A 27,810-nucleotide genomic window follows, 5' to 3' on the forward strand; every position below is an offset into this window, starting at 1 on the left:
GGATATTTACGACAAAATTTTAAAAAACTATTAAATTATGAAGTTATTAACGAACTTTACGCGACATATCACTGTGATTATGACTGCTCAAATTGATTTATGAATGAGGCAAATTTAAAAGATCTAACAGTACATCACTATGATTACGACTGCTTAACGAAAAATCACATCACGACAAAAAAAGTTAAAAAATTATTAAGTTTTGATGTTATTAATGGACTTTACATGACGTGCCACAATGATACGCTGCTTAACGACAAATCATTTCGCGATAAATTTTTTAAAAATCTTTAAGTACGAAATCATTTACGAACTTGACAAGACACTTCATCATGTTTACGATAGTTTAATGATAAGTCATTAAACGACAAAAAATTTAAAAGATCGTTAAGTACAAAATCATTAACAAAACTTGACAAGACTCTCTGTCATAATCACGACAGTTTGATGACAAAAATTTAAAAGATCCTTAAGTTAATAATAGATTAACGGTTTGTATAAGATATTATACCGCAAACTGAACCACGACAAATCATTTCACGACAAGATATTAAAAGATTATCAAGTACGTAATCATTAACGAACTTGACAGGACACTTATTATGATCTTAACGAGACGAAAATTTTAAAATACCGTTAAGTTACAAAGTCATTAATGAACTTTAAATGACATTCTACCGCGATTTCGACCGCTTAACGACAAATTTTTAAAAAATGATTGAGCTATAGAGCCATTAATGGTCCATTCGTACGAAAATTTGAAAAACTGTGAACCTTACATGTAGATGTCTGTCAATCCGTTTAAGTATTTATTTATTTATTTCTTATTATTATTATTTATAATTGAATACATTTACATAAAAAAAAGTTTAAGTATTTATTTGTTATTATTATTTATAATTGAATACATTTACATAAAAAAGTTTAAGTATTTATTTTTTATTATTATTGTTATTATTATTATTATTTATAATTGAATATATTTACATAAAAATTAAAGTTTAACTAAAATTACACTGACCGAAATATATTTCACAATCGAAGCATGTGACATGAAAAATTTGTAGTTGGAATTACCAAATTACATCAGTAACCTTCAAATTAAAAAAATAGAGTTTTGTAAAAAGATCCACTTGCATTTACTCAACTCTTCCTCGATGAAAAAAAAAAACAAAAAAAACCTAAAGATGAGTTGTACAGTTTGTACTTTGGTAAAAAGGGACTAAAGACGAATTGCACAATTTGTAGTTTGGTGGATAAGTATTACAGAAATCTGCGTCAAGATTATCCACATTTCACATATTTCGCATGAGTGCGGGCGTTAGTTTTACCCTAACGCCGTTACTCTGCTGTCAGAAGAGAACATTTAACGCATGAGTGGGCCCTCGTCTCTATATATAAGCACTACTGTCCTTACCGATTCGGCACTTCCTTGCTTCCTTTCACTCTCGTTCTCTCCGCCTGCCCAACACCTGTTTCCGAGTCCCTTTGATCTTCAAGACTTCCTCTACTCACTTTTGATCTTCAAACCGTATTCACATTTATCGAATTTGAGTCTGATCGTTGTATCAGCAAATTCAGGTGCCAAATCTTTATCTACAGTCGCAGATTTCACCTGAGTTACAAAAAAAAAAAAAAAAAAAAAAATGATATATATATTAATATGATAATATATACACACACACACACACACACATATACTTGCCTCGATGATTTTGATTTGATATAGATATGAATCTTTTGGGTGTGTTTTTGCACGTGCATCGTTCATTTCTCCTGTTGTTCCCAAGATTTATTGTGTGTGATGTTTGGATCAAAATACTCTCCAGTCACGTTTTTCGCGGTTACAACCTGTGGGTAAAGTTCAGCATCACGGTGAATTTCAATCTAATGTGAAATTTCACCTGTTGAATTTTGTTACTGTTTGCTTACTGGTGAATTTCACATAGTTATAGTAGTGAAATTTATTATTGATAATGATGAACTTCAACCACTGAAGAAGATTTTGATCCCTGATTGTGACAGGAGAAGATTTTGATCCTGTAACTTTTAGTGGAGTCAGAGTGAGTCGAGTCAAAGACTTTCTTGAAGGCTATTGTCTCTATCAGAATTTTTTTAGTTTTATTTTTTTATTTTTAATGTGACCTGAAAGAAAATAAACGAGATCTTTTATTTTAATTTTAAATTTGACCTAACTGTTATTTTTATTTTATTTCATTTATTATTTATTGTTTTATATGATCTGGCCGGAAGAAAATCACTAAACTATATATATTTTTTATTTTAAATTTGACTAACTGTTATTTTATTTCATTTATTATTTATTGTTTTGACCTTGGGTGGTGTTGGGGACCGCATGCACAGTCCACATTCCACACCCTAATTTTTAAATTTGTTTCTACACTCTTTATAGTCACAGTTTCAAACTTTGTGTGTGCAGAAATATCAACATAAATTTAGTATTGATCTTAAACTACCAAGACTATGCTAACTATTATTTATTTATTTATTTTTTTCCCGGTAAATAAGATTATGCTTTCTTTGTAAATAGTAAATGTGAAATTCATATAACAACTCGAGACAAATCAACAAAATTCCATGTTTGCAGATATTCCATGCAGGCATGCAAGTAAGCTTTCTTGATGGTCGTTCCTATTAAGTTTATGTCGATCAGTAGTGCATTATCAAATTTATTTATTTATTTTATAATTAATGGATAATCAGCCTTTTATAAGTTCATATCTGTCATGCGCATATAAATATCATTTTAAGGTTTGCGTTATTTATGTATAGATATATCTGTGTTATTACTTAGGAATATGAATTTTTTTTTTCCCTCTCACACGTCAGGAGGCTCATATGATTTAAGATTTTATTTTTATTTTATGCAGGCAAACGAGACAATAAATTTGACAATTCAGGAATTCTTTCTACATGAGGTGCAAATATCTATTGTTGTTTGTTGTGCTATCATTGTATTGTATATGATAATGCTTACAGACACACACACACACACACACATATATATTCATGTACATTTTTTTGATGATTTTTTAATTGTTTCCATTGGCATTGATTTTATGTAAACACGAGTCTTTTGGTTTTGCATCATCTGTAAAGTTTTTTGGATGTGCATAGTTCATTTCCCTGTTTTTCCCAAGAATTATTGTATCTAGTCATTATTTGAGTTTATTTTATGTCACTTTTAACAGAGTGAGACTCTGAAATTTTTAGGGTTTATTTATGTACATTATTTCATGGTGATTTTTTATTTGGTTGTGTTGATTTTGATTTTATGTAAATATGGATCTTCTCTTCGTGTTGCATCATCTGTAAAGTTTTTTTGATGTGTTATCATTCATGTCCCTGGCTGTTCCTCGAATCTGATTCTTGTTATGGTTTTTATTTTTATTTATATTCCCTGAGATTTTCGGTGCCCGGTGAATATAAAGTATAAACTTTCCAAATTTTTTTTTTTTTGGCGAGACATCTTTCTTTTACTGTGGTTAATCCAGTGACTCCAGTCTGGTATGAGATTGTGCTCTTCTATATGAACGAACCTTAAATTGTTCACATTTATGATAAATGGTAAGATTGTAAGAACATATAAACATAAATTAGTATTAATCTTAAACTACCAGATTATTTTAACTATTATTTCTAAATAGTAAATTTGGAATTCATACCACAACGCAAGCTAATTCAAGAAGATCCCCTGTGGGCAACCATCCCATGTAGCCAAGTAAGCTTTCTTGATTGTCATTCTTATCAAGTTTACGTCGATGGGTTGTGCACGATCATTTTTTTCAATGAATGATGAGCCTTTCTTTAAGTTCTCATCAATCTCTCTCTCTCTCTCTATATATATATATATATATATATATAAGCGCATATAACATCTATTTTAAGATTTAAGTTAGTGTGCATAGTTTTTGTGCTGTTGCTTGTCCCCATCCCACACCCTAATTTTTAAATTTGTTTTGAGAGAGACTACACTCTCTTATATGAGCAAATGGTCACCTGATATTCACAGTTTCAATCTATATACACATATCAACATAAAATTAGTATTAATCTTAAACTACCAGATTTTGCTAACTATATATATATATTTTTGGTAAATAAGATTATGGTAACTATTCTTTGTAAATAGTAAATGTGAAATTCATATAACAACTCAAGACAAATCAACAAAATTCCATGTTTGCAGGCAGTACATGCAGGCATGCAAGTAAGCTTTCTTGATGGTCGTTCCTATTAAGTTTACGTCGATTGGTAGTGCATGATCAAATTTATTTATTTTATAATTAATGGATGATCAGCCTTTTATAAGTTCATATCTGTCATGCGCATACAACCAATGAATGATGAGCCTTGCTTTAAGTTCTCATCAAACTCTCTCTCTCTCTCTCTATCTATATATATATATATATATATATAAGTGCATATAACATCTATTTTAAGATTTGAGTTAGTGTGCATAGTTTTTGTGCTGTCACTTGTCCCCATCCCACACCCTAATTTTTAAAATTTGTTTTGAGAGAGACTACACTCTCTTATATGAGCAAAAGGTCACCTGATATTCACAGTTTCAAACTATATACACACATCAACATAAAATTAGTATTAATCTTAAACTACCAGATTATGCTAACTATATATATTTTTTTCGGTAAATAAGATTATGGTAACTATTCTTTGTAAATAGTAAATGTGAAATTCATATAACAACTCAAGACAAATCAACAAAATTCCATGTTTGCAGGTATTACATGCAGGCATGCAAGTAAGCTTTCCTGATGGTCGTTCCTATTAAGTTTACGTCGATTGGTAGTGCATGATCAAATTTATTTATTTTATAATTAATGGATGATTGGCCTTTTATAAGTTCATATCTGTCATGCGCATCCAAATATCATTTTAAGGTTTGCGTTAGTTATGTATAGATATATCTGTGTTATTACTTGGAATATGATTTTTTTTTTCTCACATGTCAGGAGGTTCATATGATTTAAGATTTTATATTTATTTTATTTTATGCAGGAAAACGAGACAATAAATTCAACAATTCAGGAATTCTTTCTACATGAGGTGCAAATATCTATTGTTGTTTGTTGTGCTATCATTGTATTGTATATGATAATGCTTACACACACACACACACACACACACACACACATATATATTCATGTACATTTTTTTGATGATTTTTTAATTGTTTCCATTGGCATTGATTTTATGTAAACACGAGTCTTTTGGTGTTGCATCATCTGTAAAGTTTTTTGGATGTGCATAGTTCATTTCCCTGTTTTTTCCCAAGAATTATTGTATCTAGTCATTCTTTGAGTTTATTTTATGTCACTTTTAGCAGAGTGAGAGTCAAATATCCAAGGAAGCATGGGTTGATCTCAGAAATTTTTAGGGTTTATTTATGTACATTATTTCATGGTGATTTTTTATTTGTTTATGTTGATTTTGATTTTATGTAAATATGGATCTTCTCTTTGCGTTGCATCATCTGTAAAGGTTTTTGGATGTGCTATCATTCATGTCCTTGGCTATTCCTCGAATCTGATTCTTGTTTTTAGTGTTTTTATATGACTGGTGAATATAAAGTATAACTTTCCAAATTTTTTTACGGTGAGACATCTTTCTTTTACTGTAGTTAATTGCTATCCAGTGACTCCAGCCTGGTATGAGATTGTGCTCTTCTATATGAATAAATCTTAAATTGTACACACTACCGATAAATGGTAAGATTGCAAGAACATATAAAAATAAATCAGTATTAATCTTAAACTACCAGAATATTTTAACTATTCTTTCTAAATAATATATTTGGAATTCATATCACAATGCAAGCTAATTCAAGAAGATCCCATGTGGGCAACCTTCCCATTTTTTTTTTTTTTTGATAAATAAAAGAATATTATTATGCATTTGGCTTGAAAGGAATAGGAGATATTTTGAAGGAAAGGCGATGTCGATTTCGGTGCTTAAATTCTCGATTATTTCCACTCTTTTTTGTTGGGTTTTAGGGAGAGATCATAGATCTTTGGAGGAAATTGTTGATTTTTTGGCCTCTTTGAAGGATTGAGTGGCTTTTTGTATTGTTCTTGGGTTCCGCTCCCCCTTGGAGTGTTTTTTTATTAAATTTTTTATTTATCAAAAAAAAAAAAAAAAAGACGCTCAAGAGGGGAGAGAAACCCAAGGAAATACAAAAGAGCACAAAGGACTCAAGCCTTCAAAGAGGCCAAAAAATCAACAATTTCCTCCAACGATCTATGATCTCTCCTTGAAACCCAACAAAAAAGAGTTGAAATAATCGAGAATTTATAATCGAGAATTTAAGCACCGAAATCGACATCGCCTTTCCTTCAAAGTATCTCCTATTCCTTTCAAGCCAAATACACCACCACACACAAAGCGGCGTAGCTCTCCACGCATCCTGACTGAGAGCCCCCACATGGCAACCTCTCCACATCTCAATCAACTCTCTAGTAGATCTTGGCATAACCCAATAAAACCCAAATAAGCCAAGCATCAAATCCCAACACTCTCTAGCCAAAGAGCAATGAATAAGAAGGTGATCCACAGATTCCTCATCACGAAGACACATATAACAACGATTGACCACCACCTGGCTTCTCCTTCTCAAATTATCTTGGGTTAAGATCCTACCCAGAACCGAAGTCCACACAAAGAAAGCCACTTTGAGAGGAGCCTTAGAACGCCAAACAGACTTCCAAGGAAAACGAACTCTAGGATCAACAGAGAGGCACTTGAAGAAAGACCTCACCTCAAAACGCCCCTTGGAGTTTGCGACCCAATACCAACAATCTGAATCCTCCACCACAATCCTCTGGCGATATAACAACTCCAAGAGACGAATTGCCTCATCAATCTCCCAATCCTGAAAGGCACGCCTGAATCGAACATCCCAAACCAGTCTCCCATTATCAAGATGATAACAGTTAACCCCTAAGGCCTGCCTATGCAAGTAAGCTTTCTTGATGGTCATACTTATCAAGTTTACGGTGATGGGTTGTGCACGATCACTGATGAGCCTTTCTTTAAGTTCTCATCACTCTCTCTCTCTCTCTCTATATATATATATATATATATATATAAGTGCATATGACATCTCTTTTAAGCTTTAAGTTAGTGTGCATAGTCTTTGTGCTGTCGCTTGGCATTTTAGAAGGTTCATTTGGTTTAATATTTTATTTTATTTTTAAACACTGAATTTTGCAATTAATGAATTTTCTTTCTATTTTGATAAAGAAATTACATTTATTGGAAATGACGACAATTCATTTTTGTTGTGAGAGAGTGTAGCCAGAGAAAAATTCATGCAGGGAATATGAGGTTTGTTTTGGTTATTATTTTATGCTTTGCCAAGGTTGTATTGATCTTTTTTACCTTTTTGGTTTCAAAAATTTGCCATATTATTTTTATGGGTGTTCCAGCGAGGATTAGCTTATGTAAGCATTACTTCATGATTGCCAGATTCACCCTAGCATTAAATGTGACAGAATGAACCAAGTTTTTGCCCATATCTTATATGTATATATTATATTTGTGTTCCCACGAGATTCAGCATATATAAGCATAAGTTTATGGTTGCCGGATTCACCCTAGCATTAAATGTGACGGAATGACAATGGTCAGTCTGACTGCTATTGGTTTGTGTTTGTTTAAGTATGAGCTGTATTAGATGTCATCCTTTTTTGTTTCTTTGTACTAGTCTTGGTTGGCATTAATACAAGTTGAAATTCAGAGTTTTCTTGGAAAATTATTTATACCGGGATCTCTATTTTGTTTTTTTATTTGTTTTCTTCGCAGGGTCAGGTGGTAGTTGTCCATTTTGTATCATCCATCAATTTTTAGAACCATTGCATTGGTGTATGGTAGGAGATAGGCTTAAATCTGAGCCAACATGGGTTTTGATATTGACTGCATATTGAACATTCAATCTCTTTCTGGAGAGTACTTCTGCCCAGTATGTCGCTTGCTTGTCTACCCAAATGAAGCTCTTCAGTCAGGGTGCACTCATCTTTATTGCAAACCTTGTTTGACATACATTGTGGGAACTACACGGGCTTGCCCATATGATGGATACTTGGTGGCCGAAGCGGAATCTAAGGTTACTTTTCACTTATCTTTGTTTTTACTGTGCCTATCTAAGTTTTTTGTTATCTTATTTTTTTTAAGTTTGTTTTAATAACACTTTTCTGCAGCCACTTATAGAATCAAACAAAACATTGGCTGAAACCATAGGCAAGGTAGCAGTTCATTGTCTCTTTTACAGGAGTGGATGCTCATGGCTGGGTCCTTTATCTGAGTGCACTTCCCATTGTTCTGGGTGTGCCTTTGGAAATTTGCCAGTGGTATGCCACAGATGTGGAGGCCAAATTTTGCATCGTCAAGCACAGGAGCATACACAAAACTGTCCTGTGAGTGCAATAAGGCATATGCATATCTATACATATATAGCATTTGCATATCTTTACATATATGGCATACATTAAGACAATTATCTTGTTTTCTTGATGAATTTATTCTTGTATAATCGAACAATAGGGTGTGCAACCACAAGCACAGCAGGCACAGGGTGTCCAGGGCACTGCGGCCACAGCCACAGTTGTTGTTGCTGACCAGATCCAGACTGCTACTCAATCTGGATTGCGGACATCTCAGTCACAGACTTTACAAGCTACCGGTGCACCACCACCTGGATATGATCCCAATCAGCAAATCGGTGCAAATTCAAAAGCCCAAGCTGTAGCTCCAGCTGGTGTGCCAGCTCCAGAAACGTGGTATCAGCAACAATATCAGCACTACCAGCAGTACCCTGGATATGACTCTTACCAGCAGACTTATCAACATTACTACCCCTACCAGCAGCAGGCCATCCAGCACTACCAGCAGCATCCACAGCGTGTTCAAGGGCAAAATCAGCCTCAGGCTTACATTCAGCCCCAACCGGGCCAACACCAATTTCAACCTCAAGGACAGTTCCAGCCGTGGGTCCAACTCCAACCCCAATTCCAATTCCAATTCCAACCCCAACCCCAACCCCAACCCCGAACCCCCCAAGCCCAAGCCCAAGCCCAAGCCCAACCCCAACCCCAACCCCCCCAACTTCAACCCCAATTCCAACCCCAACCCCAACCCCAACCCCAACCCCGACCCCCCCAACCGCAACCGCAACCGCAACCGCAACCCCAACCCCAACCCAAACTCCAGCCCCAGCCCCAACCCCAACCCCGACCCCAGCTTCAGGCTCTTCAGCCTAAGCAGCTACCAAATCCAAATGCCCAGTCTCAGACACAGCATCCCTCGGCCGATGCAGTGATTGGCCATTACTTCCATACGCAACCCCAGGTTATCCAGCAGATGCAGTTGGGAGCCTCAGAACACCTCCCTATGCACATACATCTCCAGAATGGGCCTCTGCCTCCATATCCGGCCCAAATACATGGTCAGCTCCCTTTACATCCTCCTCAGATGCATCCACCCCAACCTCGTCCTCCTATGGTCAATCAGCAACAGCCAGCCTTGTTGCCATCACAAGGGAAAATCTCAAGCGTCCCTTCTTCACAACAGCAGCCAATTTACCCACATGCACAGCAACCTGGTCACCCTGTTAACCAGCATTCTGTTATGGAGCCAGTTCAACAACCAGTGCCTCAGCAATATGCGCAGCGGCAGCGGCAGCGGCAGCAGCAGCAGCAGGGTCAAGCATTGGGTGTGAATCAGAGTCGATCAAATCAGCATTGTTGTGCTGTAAAGCATCTGCAGCAGCCTCAAAATTATGTGGCTGGTGCTTCTCAGAAGCAATACAATCAAGATCATATGTCTCCTCCGCATGATGGGGTCTCTAGGATATCTGAAGGTGAATGTCCTATAGTAGGTTTGCCGCAGGTTGAGTTGTGTACTGGATCGTTGGATTCACGTGGTGGGATAATGGGAAAAGCGCCACCACATGGTCCTGAAGGTCAGGTTGGTCAGCAGCATCCTATTAATCCAATGGAGACTCAATTTTTTTCCAATCAGAGGTCTTGTCACTTTGATGGCAGACAACTTAATTCAGATTTACATGAGACTTTGGAAAGTGGTACAACTGGGCAGTTGTCTGGTATTAAATTAAATGTGTCAAGAATGAACAGGTCCCTAGTCTTTGATTCCACATTGATACTAGGGTTTCGGGGTGAAAGGTTGAAGCCTCTGGAACCTCCTCAGCGCCTTGATAGGCGTGAGTTTGAACCAGTTGCTGGATTAGATCGGCATCACACAGTTTGTTCGACTCCTAGAAGTCCAATTAGAGACTATCCTGGCATTCAGATGAGTGGATCTGGAAAATTTTCAGGTGTCCCACTTAACCAGTCAGCGTTGAATGAATCACACCTGTTTGGTGGAGGTAGGTTCCCACTTTTACCTAATCAGATGCGAACAGGTGTGCTTGAAGGTCCGGGGACTCTGCAGGGAGGTGACTTGATTGCACAAAATACTTTACCTGGCCAATTGAGTGGTGAACATCTGGGTCCTCAGGACTTTCTGAGTCAGGCTGGTTTGGGTGTCGTTCCTGGACAAGCACGTATTGGGGAATTGACTGGCTCTGGAAACTTCCCTCAACATCTGCCTCCTGGTGGATCTTTTGGAGGCAACAAGTTGAGTCATCCACGTCTTGGCGAGCCTGGATTTAGAAGCAGTTATTTTACCCAGGGATATCCAAATGATGGTAGTTTTTACAGAGTAAGTATTGATATCTTGCTGTTCATTGTTTGCTTTGTCTTTCTCAGTTTCCTTCTGATAATGAAACTGTTGACCGATATAGCTTGAATATGGTATGCACATAGAGCACTTTAGTTTAGATTGGTCCCTTTCTATTTGTTACGTATCTCTTTTATTGCACGGGTATCCTCAGGGCGTTGAGAAAAGAAAGTTAGCAAGCATGGGATGGTGTGGCATTTGTCAAGTTGATTGTGAAACAATGGAAGGACTAGAACTGCATTCACAAACAAAGGAACACCAAAAGATGGCCATGGATACGGTTCTAAGCATAAAGCAGCAGAATGGAAAGAAACAGAAGTAAGTTATCATTAGTTTATTATTAAGTAAAAGTTGCTAATATTTAGGTCAGAATTCTCCAACGCATTTTGTGGCTTCTCTCGTAGAACTTCCAACGATCATCCTTCACTTAAAGGGGCAAGCACGTCGAGTAGTTCCAGTCATGAGGGTTGTGGCAACAAGTATTGAGTCATGGTGCAATGCTAGATAGTGGACTACACCGATCTCATTCCCGACTTTGAATCAAGTCGTGTCTTTGGTAATTTCACACTTAGAAATATATAGTTGATTCACCCTTCTGTATCTTTTTCCTGTTTTACGGGTTTGTTTATGTTATTGGAGATGGTTTTGGAACTGGAGTTGCAGTGGCAGTTAGGTTTGTTTTGTTTATAATTGGACAGTATTATGTTAAGTGAGCATTTTTAATTAAAAGTTAAAACAAATTTGTGGTATCAGTTTATTAGTCAATGCTGTTCTTTTTTGGAAAAATGTGGTACTTTCTCATAGGTAACAGGACCTGGCTGTATTTATTGGCTTGTCACTTGTGTGAGTTATGCTGAGGGCTATGTTAATGGTCTATATCTGGTGCCCATACTGGTTATTGTCCGTCTTTTCTCATTCTTTGGTTCAACACTCAAATTGGGAAATTGGGATATTTGTTATGTCTGAAGATTAAAATTTTAATGTAACAAATAGTACTCCAACCAAGCTATAATGTTTTCTTCTGTTCAATCATTCTACTTCGATAACTGACTCTGCAAGAATCCATATGTAGTTATTGTCTTTCCCAGATATGTATAACCTTAGTTTTACAATGGCCAGCATTGTTGAGCAGCTTGCTCTTTTTTCTGTTTGGCCTACTTCTGTGTCTAATTCTTCAAGACATTGAGCTATATCTTTAATAGTAAAAATGAAAACGCTGGTCTGTGGGTTTACTTTATGGAGCAAAATGATAATGGTGTTTTGGTTTTTGGAAAGGAAGATGGTACGGTTAAAAGTATGATACAGTTGGAGATAATAGATTGATTCTGATCAAGAGGAAATTTCCATAACACGCATTTTCTCTTTTGGAATTGATAGGGGCATCCGTCATTTTATGTGATTTGTTTTAAATAAGTAGTTTTGTTAATGGTTCTACATGCTTCCACCTCATTGGATCATTCGGTAGCACCCAAATTCTAATTTGTGGATAAATTATTCCCTTGATTTATCTGAAAAGCTGAGAAGCCGTATCTGTATAAGTCATTTGTCGACTGATGAAGCTTGAAAACTTGACATTTCTTGACCACTAATAATCGCATGCGACTGATGAAGCTTGAAAGTTGAACAAGACTTTCTTTTAACACAGAAACAAAGTATAATTGTAAGGAATATAGAATTAGAGGTTTATATAAGATTTATATAAAGTTTGATCATGTTTAAGAATCAGGAGAAAGAAATATTTTATTAAAATAGGAGAAATCATCAAATGATGTTTATATATGCATCTGCTTATCTTAGGCAGAATCCGTTCATATGGGATAAAAGGCAAGAATGATGATTTTGGTGGTATACGTCTACTTATCTACATGCATACACTAAGAAACATAAAGATATACATGGTATTTTGTTATGTCTTTCTCTATGCTACAGATGATTATAATCATATGATTAGTAAATTACAAAGTTCACGGTACAAGCATAAAATGTTTATTTAACATGCATAATACGATTTTTATGTATAAATATATATTTTATTACTATGCACCCTTTTTGTTCATATTATTTATTTATTTATTTTAATTTGAAATTTCATATCCATATCTCATGTCTGTATCCATAGTTTTTAGCTGAAAAGACATAATTTGTCCATTTAGTGTCAGTCTTATAAGTTATCGCTTATTTTACTTTTTTAGTGAATGATTAAATTATTACCTCTATATATTGTGACCTATGAAGCACGGATATGGGATACAGACATGACACGACACATATACGGTGAAACATCAAATCTCCGAAAAAAAGAAAAAGAAAAAGGATACGGTTATTTCAAGATACAAAAATAAAACAATATATTATATTATTAAATATAAAATTATTTATTTTATATTTGTACATGCTTTAGTAGACACTGAATCTCCCTTTTTCTTCTGCTTCTCATTTTCTCTTTATTTTTACCTTTTTCTCTTTATTTTTTCCCCTAAGTTTTTTTCTGTATTTCTCTCTCATTGTGTTGTTGAGTGTCAGGTGGTATCTGTTTGGGCTTTTAAGTCCTTTTTGTTTTATTTTCTTTTTAAAAATGATTTTTTATATTTATTTTTTAAAAATAGATATAATTTTGCCCAGCCATAGCCCAGGACACCTAGAAGTTTCACTGTGTCGATTTAGAAAAAAAAATATCTTAAAAATCTGAATGATTACCAGCAGTACCGGATACATATCCATATGCCTGCTGTATCCTGCATTCATGTATTTGTGTTGAATACGTATCTGATATGGCCACGGCGACCTTGGGGAAGTATCTATGCTTACTAGATTGTGACTAAATTTACCCTGCTGTTACAATAATGAGTATCATCTAAAGCAAGGGCATGAGGAAATTGCCCAATGCTAGTCGGTTATTGCAGTAATTTTGTTTACCTTGCAATATGTTAGCATTCTCTGTTACGCTTTTAGGGGGTGATAAAAGGGCAGAGGAATCAGCAATTCTCAAAATGCAAAGCAGGACCGTCTGGATTAAAGATTGAAATGAAATGATTTACATTACCTTTGTGATACTGCAGTCAAATTCTCGTAACTAAATAAGCATTATGTACTTGTAGATTTATGTACCTTTTGACGGACAATCCTGTTCCAGAATTTAGAATCTTGCTTGTTGGCCCTTTACCCTGTCATTATTTATCTGAAGTAATTAATTTTCTTATACTGTTGGTTCTAACAGTTTTACGATCAATCACACTCAGCAGTTGGAAACATTTATTTAGAAAGCTGAGAATAGATACTGGCCTACCCAAAAGGCAAGGGATGCATGATCGAAAATACAATTGAAAGATGACTAGATTTCCTGGATAGGAAACGTATGATAGGAAAGATTACTTTGGTTAGAATTTTTCGGAAAACATTATGATAAGTGGTTAGGTGTTAAAAACCAATAAACTATTGAACACATTTGTTTCTAAATGGTGAATGTAAGCATGCTGCTGATAAAGTGTGAATTCTTTCAATACTCTATAATGCTTCAGCACTAAAAAACAATTGTTGATAACTGCCAACAATGCCTATTGGAATTTTAGACTGGAATAAATGGTTGAGCCGATGCATGATTGACAAATTATGGCTATTTTTTTCATGGTATAATTTGGCGCTGGAATGGCCTAATATTTTCTGTAAGATATAGTATCAACTAAAAATTATGCCATGCCTCTAACAAAAGGCAACGAAGAATCCAACATATGGCAATCATAAATTGGAATTGTGAAAAATTGAACTAGACAGTTCCATAATGAACCTATGCTCTTTTGTAACTTCACAATAAATTTTGTTTTGAAATCTTTTTATTAATTAGTTTTGATTTCTTGGTTCAATGTTAGTCATCAAGGATAATAACATTTTTTCTCTACCATCATAAAAAAAAATTCAAAGAGAAATTGAAAAAAGAGATTCATGATATTTGAAGTTAATTAAAATATCAACTGTGACAATATTGGTATACAAGCAAACCAGTGGCTGCATGGCTCAAATCTTTCTATAGCTATTTTGGAAAAATTATAGAAATATGTTATTGGATTTCATGAGCCCTTTCTTGGAAGCAGGTTTTCTCATGGGATTAAATTCTTAAAAAGTTGAGAATATGTTGTTTTGTAAATTATTTTGAACTTTATGACAAAATGGCATTTGAATTTAGCGTAATATAGCTGGATATTGTGCGTGTGTGTATATATATATATATATATTTTAAAAAAAGAGTGAAGAAGGGGAGAGGGCAACTAAGAGGAGACTGTTAAGAGTTGGTTATAGGCCTACCCTTGCCCTACTTGGTTGCAAGATATCGTGGAACTGCTGTTAGGTGATGTTGAATTGCGCTTTAAGTAATTAAAGACTGATAAGAAGCTTCATTATGATACTTATTGGAGAATATTCAATTAATTCCAGGAGAGCATGAACCAAACGAAGGCCCTAAGTTAAATAAAACTGCCACACAGGCTGTTAGGTGATGTTGAATTGTGTCGGAACATTATGTGGCGCTGAAGACAGTTGAGTATTTTATGACTGCTAAGTAGAGAATATTCAAATAATTCCAGGAAAGCATGAACAACTACATGAAAGCCCTAAGTTAAACAAAACTGACACCTTAAACTAAAATACTGGAATTTTCTTGTCAACTTATGTCATTGCGTGCTACAGGCTGTTAGGTGATGTTGAATTGTGTCAGTACATTATGTCGGGCATTGAAGAAAGGTGGGTAATTAATGACTGCTAAGTAGCCTCATTATGATACTTATTGGAGTTTATTCAATTAATTCCAGGAGAGCATAAACTACGTGAAAGCCCCAAGTTAAATAAAACTGACACCTTAAACTAAAATACTGGAATGTTCTTGTCAACTTATGTCATTGCGTGCTACAGGCTGTTAGGTGATGTTGAATTGTGTCAGTACATTATGTTGTGCATTGAAGACAGGTGGGTAATTTATGACTGCTAAGTAGCCTCATTATGATACTTATTGGAGTTTATTCAATTACTTTCAGGAAAGCATAAACTACATGAAAACCCTAATTTATACTGGAATGTTCTTGTCAACTTATGTTATTGCGTGCTACGTGAGTCTTCAAACAGAGAGCACAATAGGATGTTTCTGTTGAACATAATTTGCATCTGTTTGATCATTCTAAATGCCTTCTGGCTTTAACTCAATTCAGTATTTTATTCTGAATAATTAAGTGATTATCCAACTGAGTATATTTGATAACCCAATCTATAATATCACTTTAAATTGCTTAAAATGGGGTAAGATTTTAAGTGGCAGAGACTTTATTTTTCACCAAAGATAACAATTAATTAAATTTTTTTTTTAAAAGTATCAAAGAAATTCTCAAATTAAAATTAGCGGTTAAACCTCTGTACTTATAATTCAGTTCTTAACTTTTTTGGTACTTAATTTTCAGTCTTATCAAATAGCAACTTAACATCATTGTTTTTGCCCCTTATCAGAAAAATAGTTGTATGAAATTGAGCTATAATTCATAATCTATCAACAATTAATTTAAATACTTGAGTTCAGTTCTTAAGTTAACTTTTTGGTTGATTTTTTTCTTTTTCTCTCTCTCCCTCTAGATCTTTTCAATTCAACCTGTGTTCTGTCGGGGAAGCAGATGACTAAAGAGCTTAAAGTTCAGCAGAAAGGTTTACTCACAAATTTTTTATATGGTAAGGATATGTTCAGTGCATAAGCTTTGTTTCTTGCCAAATGCTTCAAAGTTTGTGCTTGTGAAATTGATGATTTATTGCGGAATTGTTATAATCTGTTGCCTCCACAATCCTCTGAAAATATTTAACCAATTCATTACATTTTGATATGTAAATCGAATGTTAAAATTTCTGGGCTATTCTTCATGGTCTTGGTGGGTTATAAAAAATTATTTTCCTTTGTGGATCAGAATCAATTTATTTTAAATTTTTGCGAAACAATATGTGGACTATGTCCGGCTCTATATGGCGTGGATTGGTCACTTCAGGTTTCCCCTTGAAATTCATAGACTAAGATTGTTCGAAGACTGAATGCTGTACCATTGTTGTATTTTTGGTTGGTAACTTGTCATTAGATTCTTGTTTCTGCTTAATGTCCAGACACAAAAGATTTCTTGTCCCTCCCTTTTCTATCTTCCGGAATGCTCCTGGCTTTGTGCATGCCTTTATAGTGTATGCCTACTTGATTTTGATTTCAGAGTTGTTTATTATCTCGGGGAAAAAAATAGAGATCACTATCCAAATGACGAAATGGGTATGCAGTTGGGGTGGCAAAAATTAACAAAATATGATGTTTCATTTCTTTGCTAGATGAATAGTGAGATTTCATCAATACCACTCTGACATGGTTTCTGGTCTGAGTTGTTGGGCAAAAGATTTCCATCCCAATATTGGATGGCTACAAGACAAGTATATTCTGCTAGAAATACATCAACTTAAGCTAAATTGTGTTTGTTGTTGATGTGAACTCAGTGACTCTAGTTCTTGCAGGTATCTTTGCTCAAGTCAAGTGCAATTTGGATGGAACTTTAATGGTGAGGACATTTTGGCTGGATGTATCACTTAAATTGGGGGTTTATGTATCATTACCATTCATAAATTGAAGGAGATCATATACCATAGAAACTTGTAGAATTGTGGGAGACAAAATTCATAAATAATAAATTTATTAAATATTATAATTCATTTACTTCTGAAGCCTTTAAAAATATCCTTAAAGTTAAAGGTACACTACTCATGTAAAGTGTTCTTTGACTTCTAATGTATAAGAAACTTTTAATGTCCATTTAAATAAGAGCGGGGCTAAGCTTGTTATTTGGAGAGACATTTGGCTCCGGGCTCCAACTTACACTTGATGAAATGCATTGCAACCCAAAAAAAAAAAGAAAAGAAAAAAAAGTGAGAATGCTAAAATGAATGATAAGAATTAGGGATGGGGGGTGTGTGCGTTAGGGGGGTTCCCCAAAACACTACCCCGTTTTGTTAAGTGTTAGACTATCCCATACCTGTCCTGAACTCAGGAGGGGTTTATGAGCAAAACACAAGTCCACCCCACCCATCCCGGCCGTTTATGAACAAAAGCAAAGCACACAAATATATCATGAATAAACCAAATCTGTGGTTTTTGCTCCTGATTGGATGATCACCATTGTCAAAGTGTCGGTGTGTCAGTATGACGCTGCGACTTTGGAATTTAGGGTGAGACAAATGAGGGTTGGGAGATGTGAAGGCTTTGACATGGGCGAAAGAGTGCTGGCTGTAAAAAATATGTTTGGGAGATGTGGGATAGTGCTAATCGCACAAAAGATGATTGGGAGAAGGCTTTGGATTGTAGGAAATCGCTGATTGGGAAGTGAGGCAGTATTGAGATAGTGGACGGCTGGTCCGTGGGAGCAGCGGGTGAGGTGTGTTTGAGAGATCAGAGATGTAAGATGCCTTACAAATTTTTTAATGTATATAAGGGCAATTTGAGTACTTCAAAATAAGAATATTGTATATGCATAGTTTTGCTATATAATTGGGGCCGGGTGATAGAAAACCTGGTCCTGCCCTGAACATGACTCAAGAGTTCTAATCTCTTAATCCATACCCTTTCTTTTTTTGAAAGGGGTCTCAATGCCAGTCCCATTAGGGGCGGAAAACCACCTGGTTGGAAGAAGCCATCGCTAAGAGGACCGATTAGAAGAGAGACGATTAATAATTAACTTGTGAGGAAGGAATTAGGGATATCACTTATAAGGGATGACATAAGAGAAAAAAGGGATGACACAAGAGAAAACAGACTTAGGTAATAGGTGGTGTAGACTTATACGATGTATACATGTTGATGCACCAACAAAGAGAGGAGAGACAGAGAGGATGACTGGAACTAATATGGGATGAAGTTATTCAAAAAAAAATTTAAAGATGAAATATAGTCGGAGAAATGACTTGTTATAGAAAAGAAGGGATATATATATTTGTATGCGACTGACCCATTCATATGGAATAAAGACAAAGAAGATGATTCATGCCACTTCACTGGTATATCGTAACTAACTGTTTGTTATTTCATGTTAACGTCATCTATTGTGTAGGCAGTTCATCATGCAGTGACTTTGATAAACAATTTCTCATTTGTCAGTTAATCAAGCGTTTTTGATAAAATGGACCCAAGCTTTTGAGAAAGTTTAGGAACCCCTATAGCAAGTCCTTTATGTGTCATGGGTTGGAATAGAGTTGTTAGGAGTTATTATTTATCCACCGATTATCCAAGTTGGTTCACTAATAGTTGATAACACCAATTACACAATAATTATTATAGTTCATTGTTGATGCATTTCATGTGCCTTCTGTCCTCATCCTAAGTAATTTAATCTGTTGGTTGTATTTGTCATTATAACAACCAAGGAGAGTTATACACTCAAGGGCCTGCCTCAAGTACAAAAGGGAGAACCATCCACAACCAACAATAGAAACAAAACTCCACAGAACAACCTAAGCCTACATTTGGTAAGCAGGAAGGATGTGACGATGGAGGAGGCCTCCTTTCGGGCCCACCACCATTTTACTTCCACCCTGCAACACATACGTTCACGCCCACCCTGAAAAGTTAAAGGGAAATACCTAACCTTGATGAAAGAGAAGGAAGGATCGATGTAGCAATGTACACTAACCACCTGAATTTGTTGCTTTCATAAAAGCATTTATCAATATATCGATCTTTTTCTTGATTAGAAGAAGAAATTGTGAATGCTTTTATCTGTGTAATTGGTTGCTTGCTTGTCTTATTTTGGCTTCAAATTTAGGGAATTCTTGGAACTTTTATGAGATGGAATCCTTATATTTAAATGTGAACTCTCAAGTATAGCATATAAGGGCTGCTTGGTTCAGTTTCCTGAGAACAGTTATTTGTTTTCTTTTAACTTTTTAAAGTTCTGTTTGTTATCGAATGGGTTTACTTTAAATTTACTCTTTCACTGAAGTTTTAAGTTGTTGACAATAAAACCGTGTGTGCTTTTGTCTCCTGTTTGATCCATTTGCATGAGGAAAAGTTGCTTTAATGACTTCCTTGCTTTGCTTAATGATTAGTCAACTCTCTCTCTCTCTCTCTCTCTCTTTTCAACCTTACCAAAACGATCACAGGTGGTAGATAATTCCCATGAGTATCAAGAAAAATGCACTTTTTACCATGTTATACATTATAGTTCCCCCTTTTCACTTTAATAAATATAAAAGGGTCGCAGAAAGTGGAAATATTAATTAAATAAAAAAACAATATATTTTGGGGTTGAAAGGCAACAATTACTGTCACATTCTGGAATAAGAAATTGAATGATGTGAATGTATTGATGTGGCCGCATCTCGATGCTTCCTCTTGCAAAAACCTAGAGCATTGCTAATATTTTAGAAGATTTACTGGTAAAGAAAATTGCATGTTTTGGTGTAGCATTTTTGGTATTTGTTAGATTGTAGACCACTCATTGAAGTTCACCGTTGAAGGGTAAATGATTGAAATTATCTGACTTTATTGGTTTTTTGTTACAGTCAATATATTATATATAGCTCTAATTGTTGGTCATCGAGGAGCTTTCAAAATTTGTTTGCTTTTCTCTTTAATAAATTTTCTACTTGACCTTCAGATATCTTAAACTGGTTCATTTCTCTTGATAGGAATTTGTCTTCATTGCATATTTACATAACATCTTCCTTGGGGCTAGATATTTTATATAGCTCAGGATGGTTGTTCTGCTTTAACCTTTCTTGGTCCTTTATACTTTTAAGGGGAAACTATCCTTTTATTTTAATAAAAAAAATTGCATCACCAAGTGCTGGTCCTGCCTATGTAGGTGTTGGGAGAAGACTACGGGAGACAAACTTAACCTTTGAAAAAAATTATCCAGACTCACGTTTGTATCCTCATGCTTGTCAGCTTGAGATTTTCCTGCTGTGCCAAACAATGACCCTTTGTTTGATTTTAATTTTGAATTAGCTTTAAGTAAGATTTATAGTGGAACATAACTGAAACTGCTGTAGATGAGTCACAGTAAAGAACTTTAATATTCAAATATTAAGGACATAGTTGTTAAATGCTATTTGTTGCTATCCTTTGGGGCATTTGGGGTGAGAAAATTCAGGACTCCATATTGGATAGGCCTCTTGTTCTGATGTTCTTGCTACTTCAATTTGATTCTCAGTTCTTGATGTTGCTGCTCTTAGGGCTGAAGATGTGCTTCCTTAGTTTTTATTTGCCTCTTTCGTTTTTTCATGTGTATTTGAAATTCATTTTCTCCTTTTCTTTTATCTTTTCTCTGGAATATGCTCTCTCTTCTCACATACTTCATTGCTTTATTCTTAGTGAAAATGATATAGTTCTTAGTAAAATATTTCTGTGGGGTGCTACTAGAGTATATTATCTATTTGCTTAACTGTAATTCAACCACAAGACTAGCATAGTCATTATTATTATTATTTTTATTTATTTGATTTTTTTATTAATGTTACCTGCCTGTGCTGTCTAGATTGATTACTGATTGAATCGTGTTTGAATCTGAGAGAGATTTATTATATTATGCTTCTATAACTGATCTGCTCCATTTCTTTTGTTTCAATTTATGGGGCTCAATTGAAGCTACAGTGTAGACCTTTCTCTGTTGGATAAGAATCTTTGACTTCAAAGATTCTCCGTTTTATGCCAGGTTTGCTGTATGTTCTGCGTTCTGAACTTTTAGTTGCATCACTCATTCATTGCAATGTTTTTTGGCTGCAAGCTTTAGTTAAATTTCTTATGCAATTGTTTGATATTTTTTGTTATCTACATTCTTCTTCATAAAAATCTTTTACGTCACCAATCCTTGATATCTTGTTAAGCTATATCTCCTTTAGATGTATACTGTGAAGCACTAAAAACCTAAGGCTGAGAATTAATGGAATTATTCCTTCATATTCGTAATCATGAAGAAGCCATACCTTTAGGAGTCTTACCCAACTCATCTTTAGCTTCCAAGAAAAAAGAGACAACCCCAGTATATCCTGCATTATTGAAGAGTTTCAAGGAGGCAGAGGGGTTTCGACTTTCTAAGCCTGAAATTGATTCTACTATGGGTCCCTGCTTGAGTGGTTAATGGGAATGGACTGAATTGGATGATTCTATATGGTCAAATATCTTCTGTCAAACTCTTGTTATGTAATTCTGAACAAGTTCCTGGATGTACAGGCGTAGGGTGCAATACATTATTTTACCCCAGATTGTCTCGTCGCCTTTATTTTCAAAACTCTTGTTATGTAATTCTGAACATAGTTTTTCTTGTCATGATAGTTACAAGTTGTTAACTTAAACTGCGAGGAGGGGGATGCTGAAGGTGGGGGGGTAGTGACGGGAGTGAAGTTCTAATAATGCGGCTATACTGGAGGCAGGTTCACTTTCACCTCTTTCTCAAGGAGAGCTAATGCTTGTTAGGTGGTATTTTATTTTATTATTAATTTTTTTTATGGCGTAACGGTGGAGTATTTCTATTTATCAGTCATGTCATATAGGCCCAATTCAGAAAATCCAATTGCTTTGATTTCAATTATCAATAGGATGCTTGAAATATATCAAAAGATGGACAAGCAAACCTAATGAATAGAAGTCCAAAGAGGTATTAGGGTCCAAAATAACGTGAGATATGAAAAAATCAGGTTCAATTATGGATGTTCATAGTCTTAAATGGAATTGAGTGGTGTAGGAACCCATACATAAACACAGTATCTGTCTTAAATTCTTGATACGCTTGAATGACCCTTTATCATAATGAAAATGTAAGGTAACCTCATCAAAATTTGCCAATGACTCCACCACCTAAAGCAAATAATTCATGCTATTCTGCCTATAGATAGTGATCATAGAGGAAATATGTACAATGTGCAGGGAGGAAAAAAATATTGTGTGGCATATGCACTTGTCCACTGATGCTGTAATCAAATTTTTTGTTTTGGTTTTGAGCAATTGATCTTATTGATTTTCTTGAATGTCTGAATGTAGAAACTTATATCTTATATTGAAATAAATTAGTTCATGGTTTACTTAATGTCCTCTTTTCTCTTCCTTGAATATATTCATAGGTATTGTACACAAGAGGTCAGAGTATTTTCTGTATACTTGACATGGTTGTTATATGTTTGTACTTAAGTTGTTATTACAGCCATTTTGTTTAACCATGTATGTTTCTTGATGTTATCTTCTCTTCTATGATAAATTTTCAGCAGAGTTTTGAAAATTGGTTGGGAAAAATACGGTATGTTCTAGAACTTGTGTTAATATGATTTTTCTTGAGAAGTATGTTGAAGAATTCGGTATAACAAAAAAGAGCGGCAAAAGATCCAGGTATGTACGGGCGTAGGGTGCAATACATTATTTTAAGAATTTGGGAACAAAAATATGGCAGCATTTATATATAGTTTTTTCATGCATACTGCATTGATCATTACTGCTGTCTTATTTTTTTATTTTTATTTTTGTAATTTTCTAGTTAATGCTGTCAACAATCAAGTAAATTAAGAGAGTAAATTAGCACATCCATGTTAATGTATCTTATCAGGATTTGACACTAAAGGGGCCGGATGAATCCTTTTTGGCCCCAGTTCCTTACTATGAATATTACTTTACCAAAGCTTGTTCAGTCATCATGGTGAATTAACCCATGGCCAAATTTCATAAATATTAGTTGGAAAGTACCTGGTGATGCCATCCATGTTTTGTGCTGCGTATAACTTCTAGTTTTGTTGGTGGTGGCGAGAGTGAGATAGGTTCATCACTTTCATATTATTATAGCTACAACCTACTAGATAATATATCATTTATTTAGATAAGGTAAGAGACAGTCATATATACATATATATATTGTGATTGTGTTAGCTTTATATCACGTGATCTAGTTCAACTCTAAAAACAACTCTCTTTTCATTAGATTTGAATCTGTACCATAAATGGTTCAGATCTGCATCAAGAAAACCTAGGAAGCACGGACAGGGACACGGACACGGATATGGGATACGGGTACGATACAACACGTGGGATGGTTCAGATCACTAAGTATTCAATCAAGAAATTAGACTCACTAAGGGCCCGTTTGCAACCACAGTTGCTTTGTGCCTTTGCTTTAATACGAAACAGAAGCAATGTTTATGCTTTTAGAGTGTGTTCAACACTATTTAGAAGCTTGTTTGGTTACGTAAATTTGTTACAAGATTTTTAGAAGCAAAAACATGAAAGCATGTTTAGTAATAAGTGTTGCAAGTTTGAAAATTTGAATTGTTAGTTAAAAATGTTATTTTAGAATTTTTTTTATTTTTTATGAATAGTGCGGAAGCAAACAAAAGCATCATTTTGATGCTTCCAATTTTGGTCTCAATTTTAGAAGCGCTTCGGTACTATTCAAAAGCACAGCAAATATTACCAAACATGATTCATGCTTTTGCTTCGCTACAGTACGCTAGCAAAACAAAAAACACTAAGCAAAAGCGCTAGCCAAATAGGCCCCAAGTATTCAATATTTTTGGTCAATAAATATAAAGTTTCATAGTAGGCCCAAATTTATTAAACTACAAGCAAATAAAAATATATTTTTTAGATAACCTTGTAACCAAACAAGGGATATTTTTTTAGATCCAAAAGGTACATGTCATAACCTTATAACCAAACAAGGGTAGGGTAAAGAAAGATAACTTCCCCTCTCTCTCTTTCTCGCTTTCTTATTCACGCACGCCTCTCCTGACCATTCTTCTCACTCATCTACTTTTTCTAACTGAAAATTTCAGATCGCAACCTAGAAGAGCATCGATCTTGGCGATAGAAGAGCAAAGATAAGGATATGTAGTTTTTAGTTGTATTGTACTATATAGTTTCCTGAATCTTCTCCATGGATTTTTCCTTGTATATATATATATATATATATATATATATATATATATATATATATTATAGGGTCGCGTGCGCTTTACACCCCTGTGATATCGAGATAGTACGTATAACCCCTCATTGTTTGTTCACCTCCCCTATACTTTAAAAATGGTGCGAATAAGTGCATTTTGGTCGTTGACCGCTATTGACCGGTACCGGAGCTACAAAATGATTAAAATAACCCTCTATTTATGATTTAAAAATAATAATAAAATAACATAAAATGGAAAAAGTCTAAAATAACCCTCTATCAATACGAAGTCGTTTTAAGTCAGGCAATATTCACACAAACAGTTTCAGCTTCTTCCCCTTCACACTCATCCATCCCATATACATCTCCCCTTGTATATACATGTACACACATAAATGATACATATAACTCACTAAACCACACCTTTTATACACAACCAACCCTAATTCGATGGCTCAATTTCCCCTGAATCGAAGCAAGCCTTGACACTTGCCGGCCTAATCGACGACCTCTATGGCGACCTCCGTCGGCGACCTCCACAAATCATCACCATGAGTGAATATATAATTTGTCCAAATAATTTGCCCTAGAACCATGCTCGGAGAAGAGGTAAGAAAAGGGAGATGGTCCATAGTACATACGAAAATCCATACCAGACTTGTGACAAAGGTTTTGAGAATGAGGATCATTTGGATTAGAACCTTATGAGTTCAACATCTTACTAATCCACCAAGAATTCTGACAGGGACGACATTTTCCTGAACCAACTGCTCAAGATCGTTTAAGGTTCGATGGATCGTTAATACAATGGTGGGGAACCACTCGGCGTGTTTGCTTGGGAAAGCCCTAAAATCATCTCGGGTCTGAATGAATTTAGGGTGTCGGCTCATTTTTTTATATAATTTGTTTTAGGGCAAATAATTTCAGCCTCCCCAATCGCCTCCATCTCTATTCTCGTTCTCAACTCTAAACTTACCCTCTCTCTCTCTCTCTCTCTCTGTAATTGCAGACTACAAAATTTACAAGAATCATAGGAAGAATTGGAAAGGTTAGGCCCTCTTTGATTGATCAATCTTAGAGTTTTTGCTTGATTTTGCCGGTGAACCACCACCCACCCACCCATCCATCTTTCTTTCTCTCTGATTCTTGTTCCTGGGCGAAGAAAATACCCAAATTGAGACTTTTTTGTCACGGGTTTGCATATACGACCATGGGCAACAACACCAACATCATCACAACCACGCGTAGCCGCCGACGGAACCATTACTCTTAGGGAAATCCGCACCGTGTCCTTCTCTCCATCACCGTCCCTAACATCTCACACGACTACACACACTCTCAGTCTCAGAAACACATGGCGTGTCCCTCTCTCCATCACCGTTCCTGACCACACCCATGCAGGCGAACCCAACCATTGCTGCTCCACCGTCGTCCAAACCATTGCCGCCCAATTTTCGCCGTCTAGTCTATCATCCGCCGCTTCCACACACGACGGTAGATAGAGAGATGATATATATATGCCTAAGGGCAATTTTGGTATTTAAGGTCTTAAAATGGTCATGTGCCATGCACATGACCAATTGGCGTCCAATTCTCACTGGAATAGTCACCGGTGTGGCTTAATTGCATATTTTTATATCTAGTAGGGATTTATATAAATAAATCTAACTAAAAGGGTGTAAGTCGCACAAATTTAAAACCACAGGGGTGTTTTTCAGACTTTCCCCTATATTATATACAAAGTGAATGTTACATCTATATATATATTTGTATCATCTTTTTCTTTCTTTCTTTTTTCAAAAAAATAATAACTAATAGAGACAGCCGTGTCCCTCCAGCATATCCACGGCGTGTCCGTTTCCTTTTGAAACTAAAAATAAATCCGACACGTTTCCAAGGTGTCGAACACGTGTCCGAGCCTCAGACATGCGTATCCGTGTCTGACATCGGTACGCTACCCCTAATCAGCGTGTTGGTGCTTCATAGAAGAAAACAAAAAGGACAATACTTGGGGTCCTTCCCTATCAGGACCTAATAGGTGACGTGACCAAATGTACTAATCGGAAAAAAAATAGAAAAGAAGAAAAAAGGGTGACTTGACCAACAAAAAATTTGATACGTGTCCTAAAAATTATATAATAGTAAAAAAAAAATAAATAACGAATCAAACCCGTTTTTAATGAATGACCCAAAAGAACCACAAATCGTGTATCTCTAGCAAATTTGAAACATGTCTTTCCCTCCAGTAGATTTGAGAACGTGTCTTTCTCTCTACCCAACCAACAAGTCTGTTGCTGATGACGATGGCTTGAGAAGCAAGAGCGAACAGAGGATTTCTCTCTTATTCTCTTCTTCGAATTCCAATTGTACTATATGGACGATGGGATGCTCCGGCGAAACTGAAGCTGACGGCGATGAACAACTCTTCAATGGCAGCACAAGACACGGTGGTGACGATGGAAAGATAATTCTGTTGATGGTGACCAGAGATGAAACCAAAGGCGACGAGACAATCTGGGGTGAAAGCTGAGTTTGTTGACTAAGAGCTCCTACGAATATGACTGTCGTTTGATCGGTGACGGTGACATGGTTACTGGAGTTGATGATTGGCAACGACGACTGATGTTTGGGTGTTCAGCGACTGAGAGTTGGTTGACCGTGAATTCTATGTCTTGGGGTTGAAGTCGTACGGCTAAGATTCAGTTGTGTGTTTGATTGCCGATCTTAGGTTATAGCTGTTCAGGTTTGGGTTTGACAATGGTTTTCAACTAAGATGGGTATGCCCCATTTTTAATTTTTTAAAACTTTGGCAGGACCTAATTATTGTCCTTATCAATAAAATAATACTTAGGTACTCACCGGTGAGTACTTACTCTATCGATGTTGTCCAATGACAAATGAACATGTATTTTTTAATTAAAAATCAGAAAATGAAGGAAATAAAGGAATGGACCGGATCGAAGAGAAACACCTGGAAATCAAAGCCTACAACCTTCATTTTTTTATTTTTAATTCCTAATTCAACAAACAACAATTCAGGAGGTATGACCCACAAAGAACAAGAGTTGACTACATGACCAACACATACACAGAAAAACCAACATCAGAGAATAAAAGCAAA

The 27,810-nt window shown here is 35.5% G+C and overlaps 1 protein-coding gene across 1 annotated transcript; it reads left to right on the top strand.

The window, feature by feature from the left end:
* The first annotated feature begins 4,855 nt into the window (after nucleotides 1–4,855).
* On the top strand, nucleotides 4,856–24,684 carry LOC132269720 (altered inheritance of mitochondria protein 3-like). The gene is made up of 8 exons (XM_059770975.1): nucleotides 4,856–5,091; nucleotides 7,846–8,146; nucleotides 8,241–8,456; nucleotides 8,584–10,758; nucleotides 10,931–11,094; nucleotides 11,181–11,332; nucleotides 16,387–16,479; nucleotides 17,110–24,684. The coding sequence occupies exons 2-6, from the start codon at nucleotides 7,940–7,942 to the stop codon at nucleotides 11,260–11,262; spliced, it is 2,844 nt and encodes a 947-aa protein (XP_059626958.1). The 5' UTR covers nucleotides 4,856–5,091; nucleotides 7,846–7,939; the 3' UTR covers nucleotides 11,263–11,332; nucleotides 16,387–16,479; nucleotides 17,110–24,684.
* The last annotated feature ends 3,126 nt before the right edge of the window (nucleotides 24,685–27,810 follow it).

The sequence above is a fragment of the Cornus florida genome, unplaced genomic scaffold (assembly GCF_030987335.1).
Source record: "Cornus florida cultivar Cherokee Brave unplaced genomic scaffold, ASM3098733v1 CherokeeBrave_3.0.0_Hap2_Chr08, whole genome shotgun sequence".
Classification (NCBI taxonomy): domain Eukaryota; kingdom Viridiplantae; phylum Streptophyta; class Magnoliopsida; order Cornales; family Cornaceae; genus Cornus; species Cornus florida.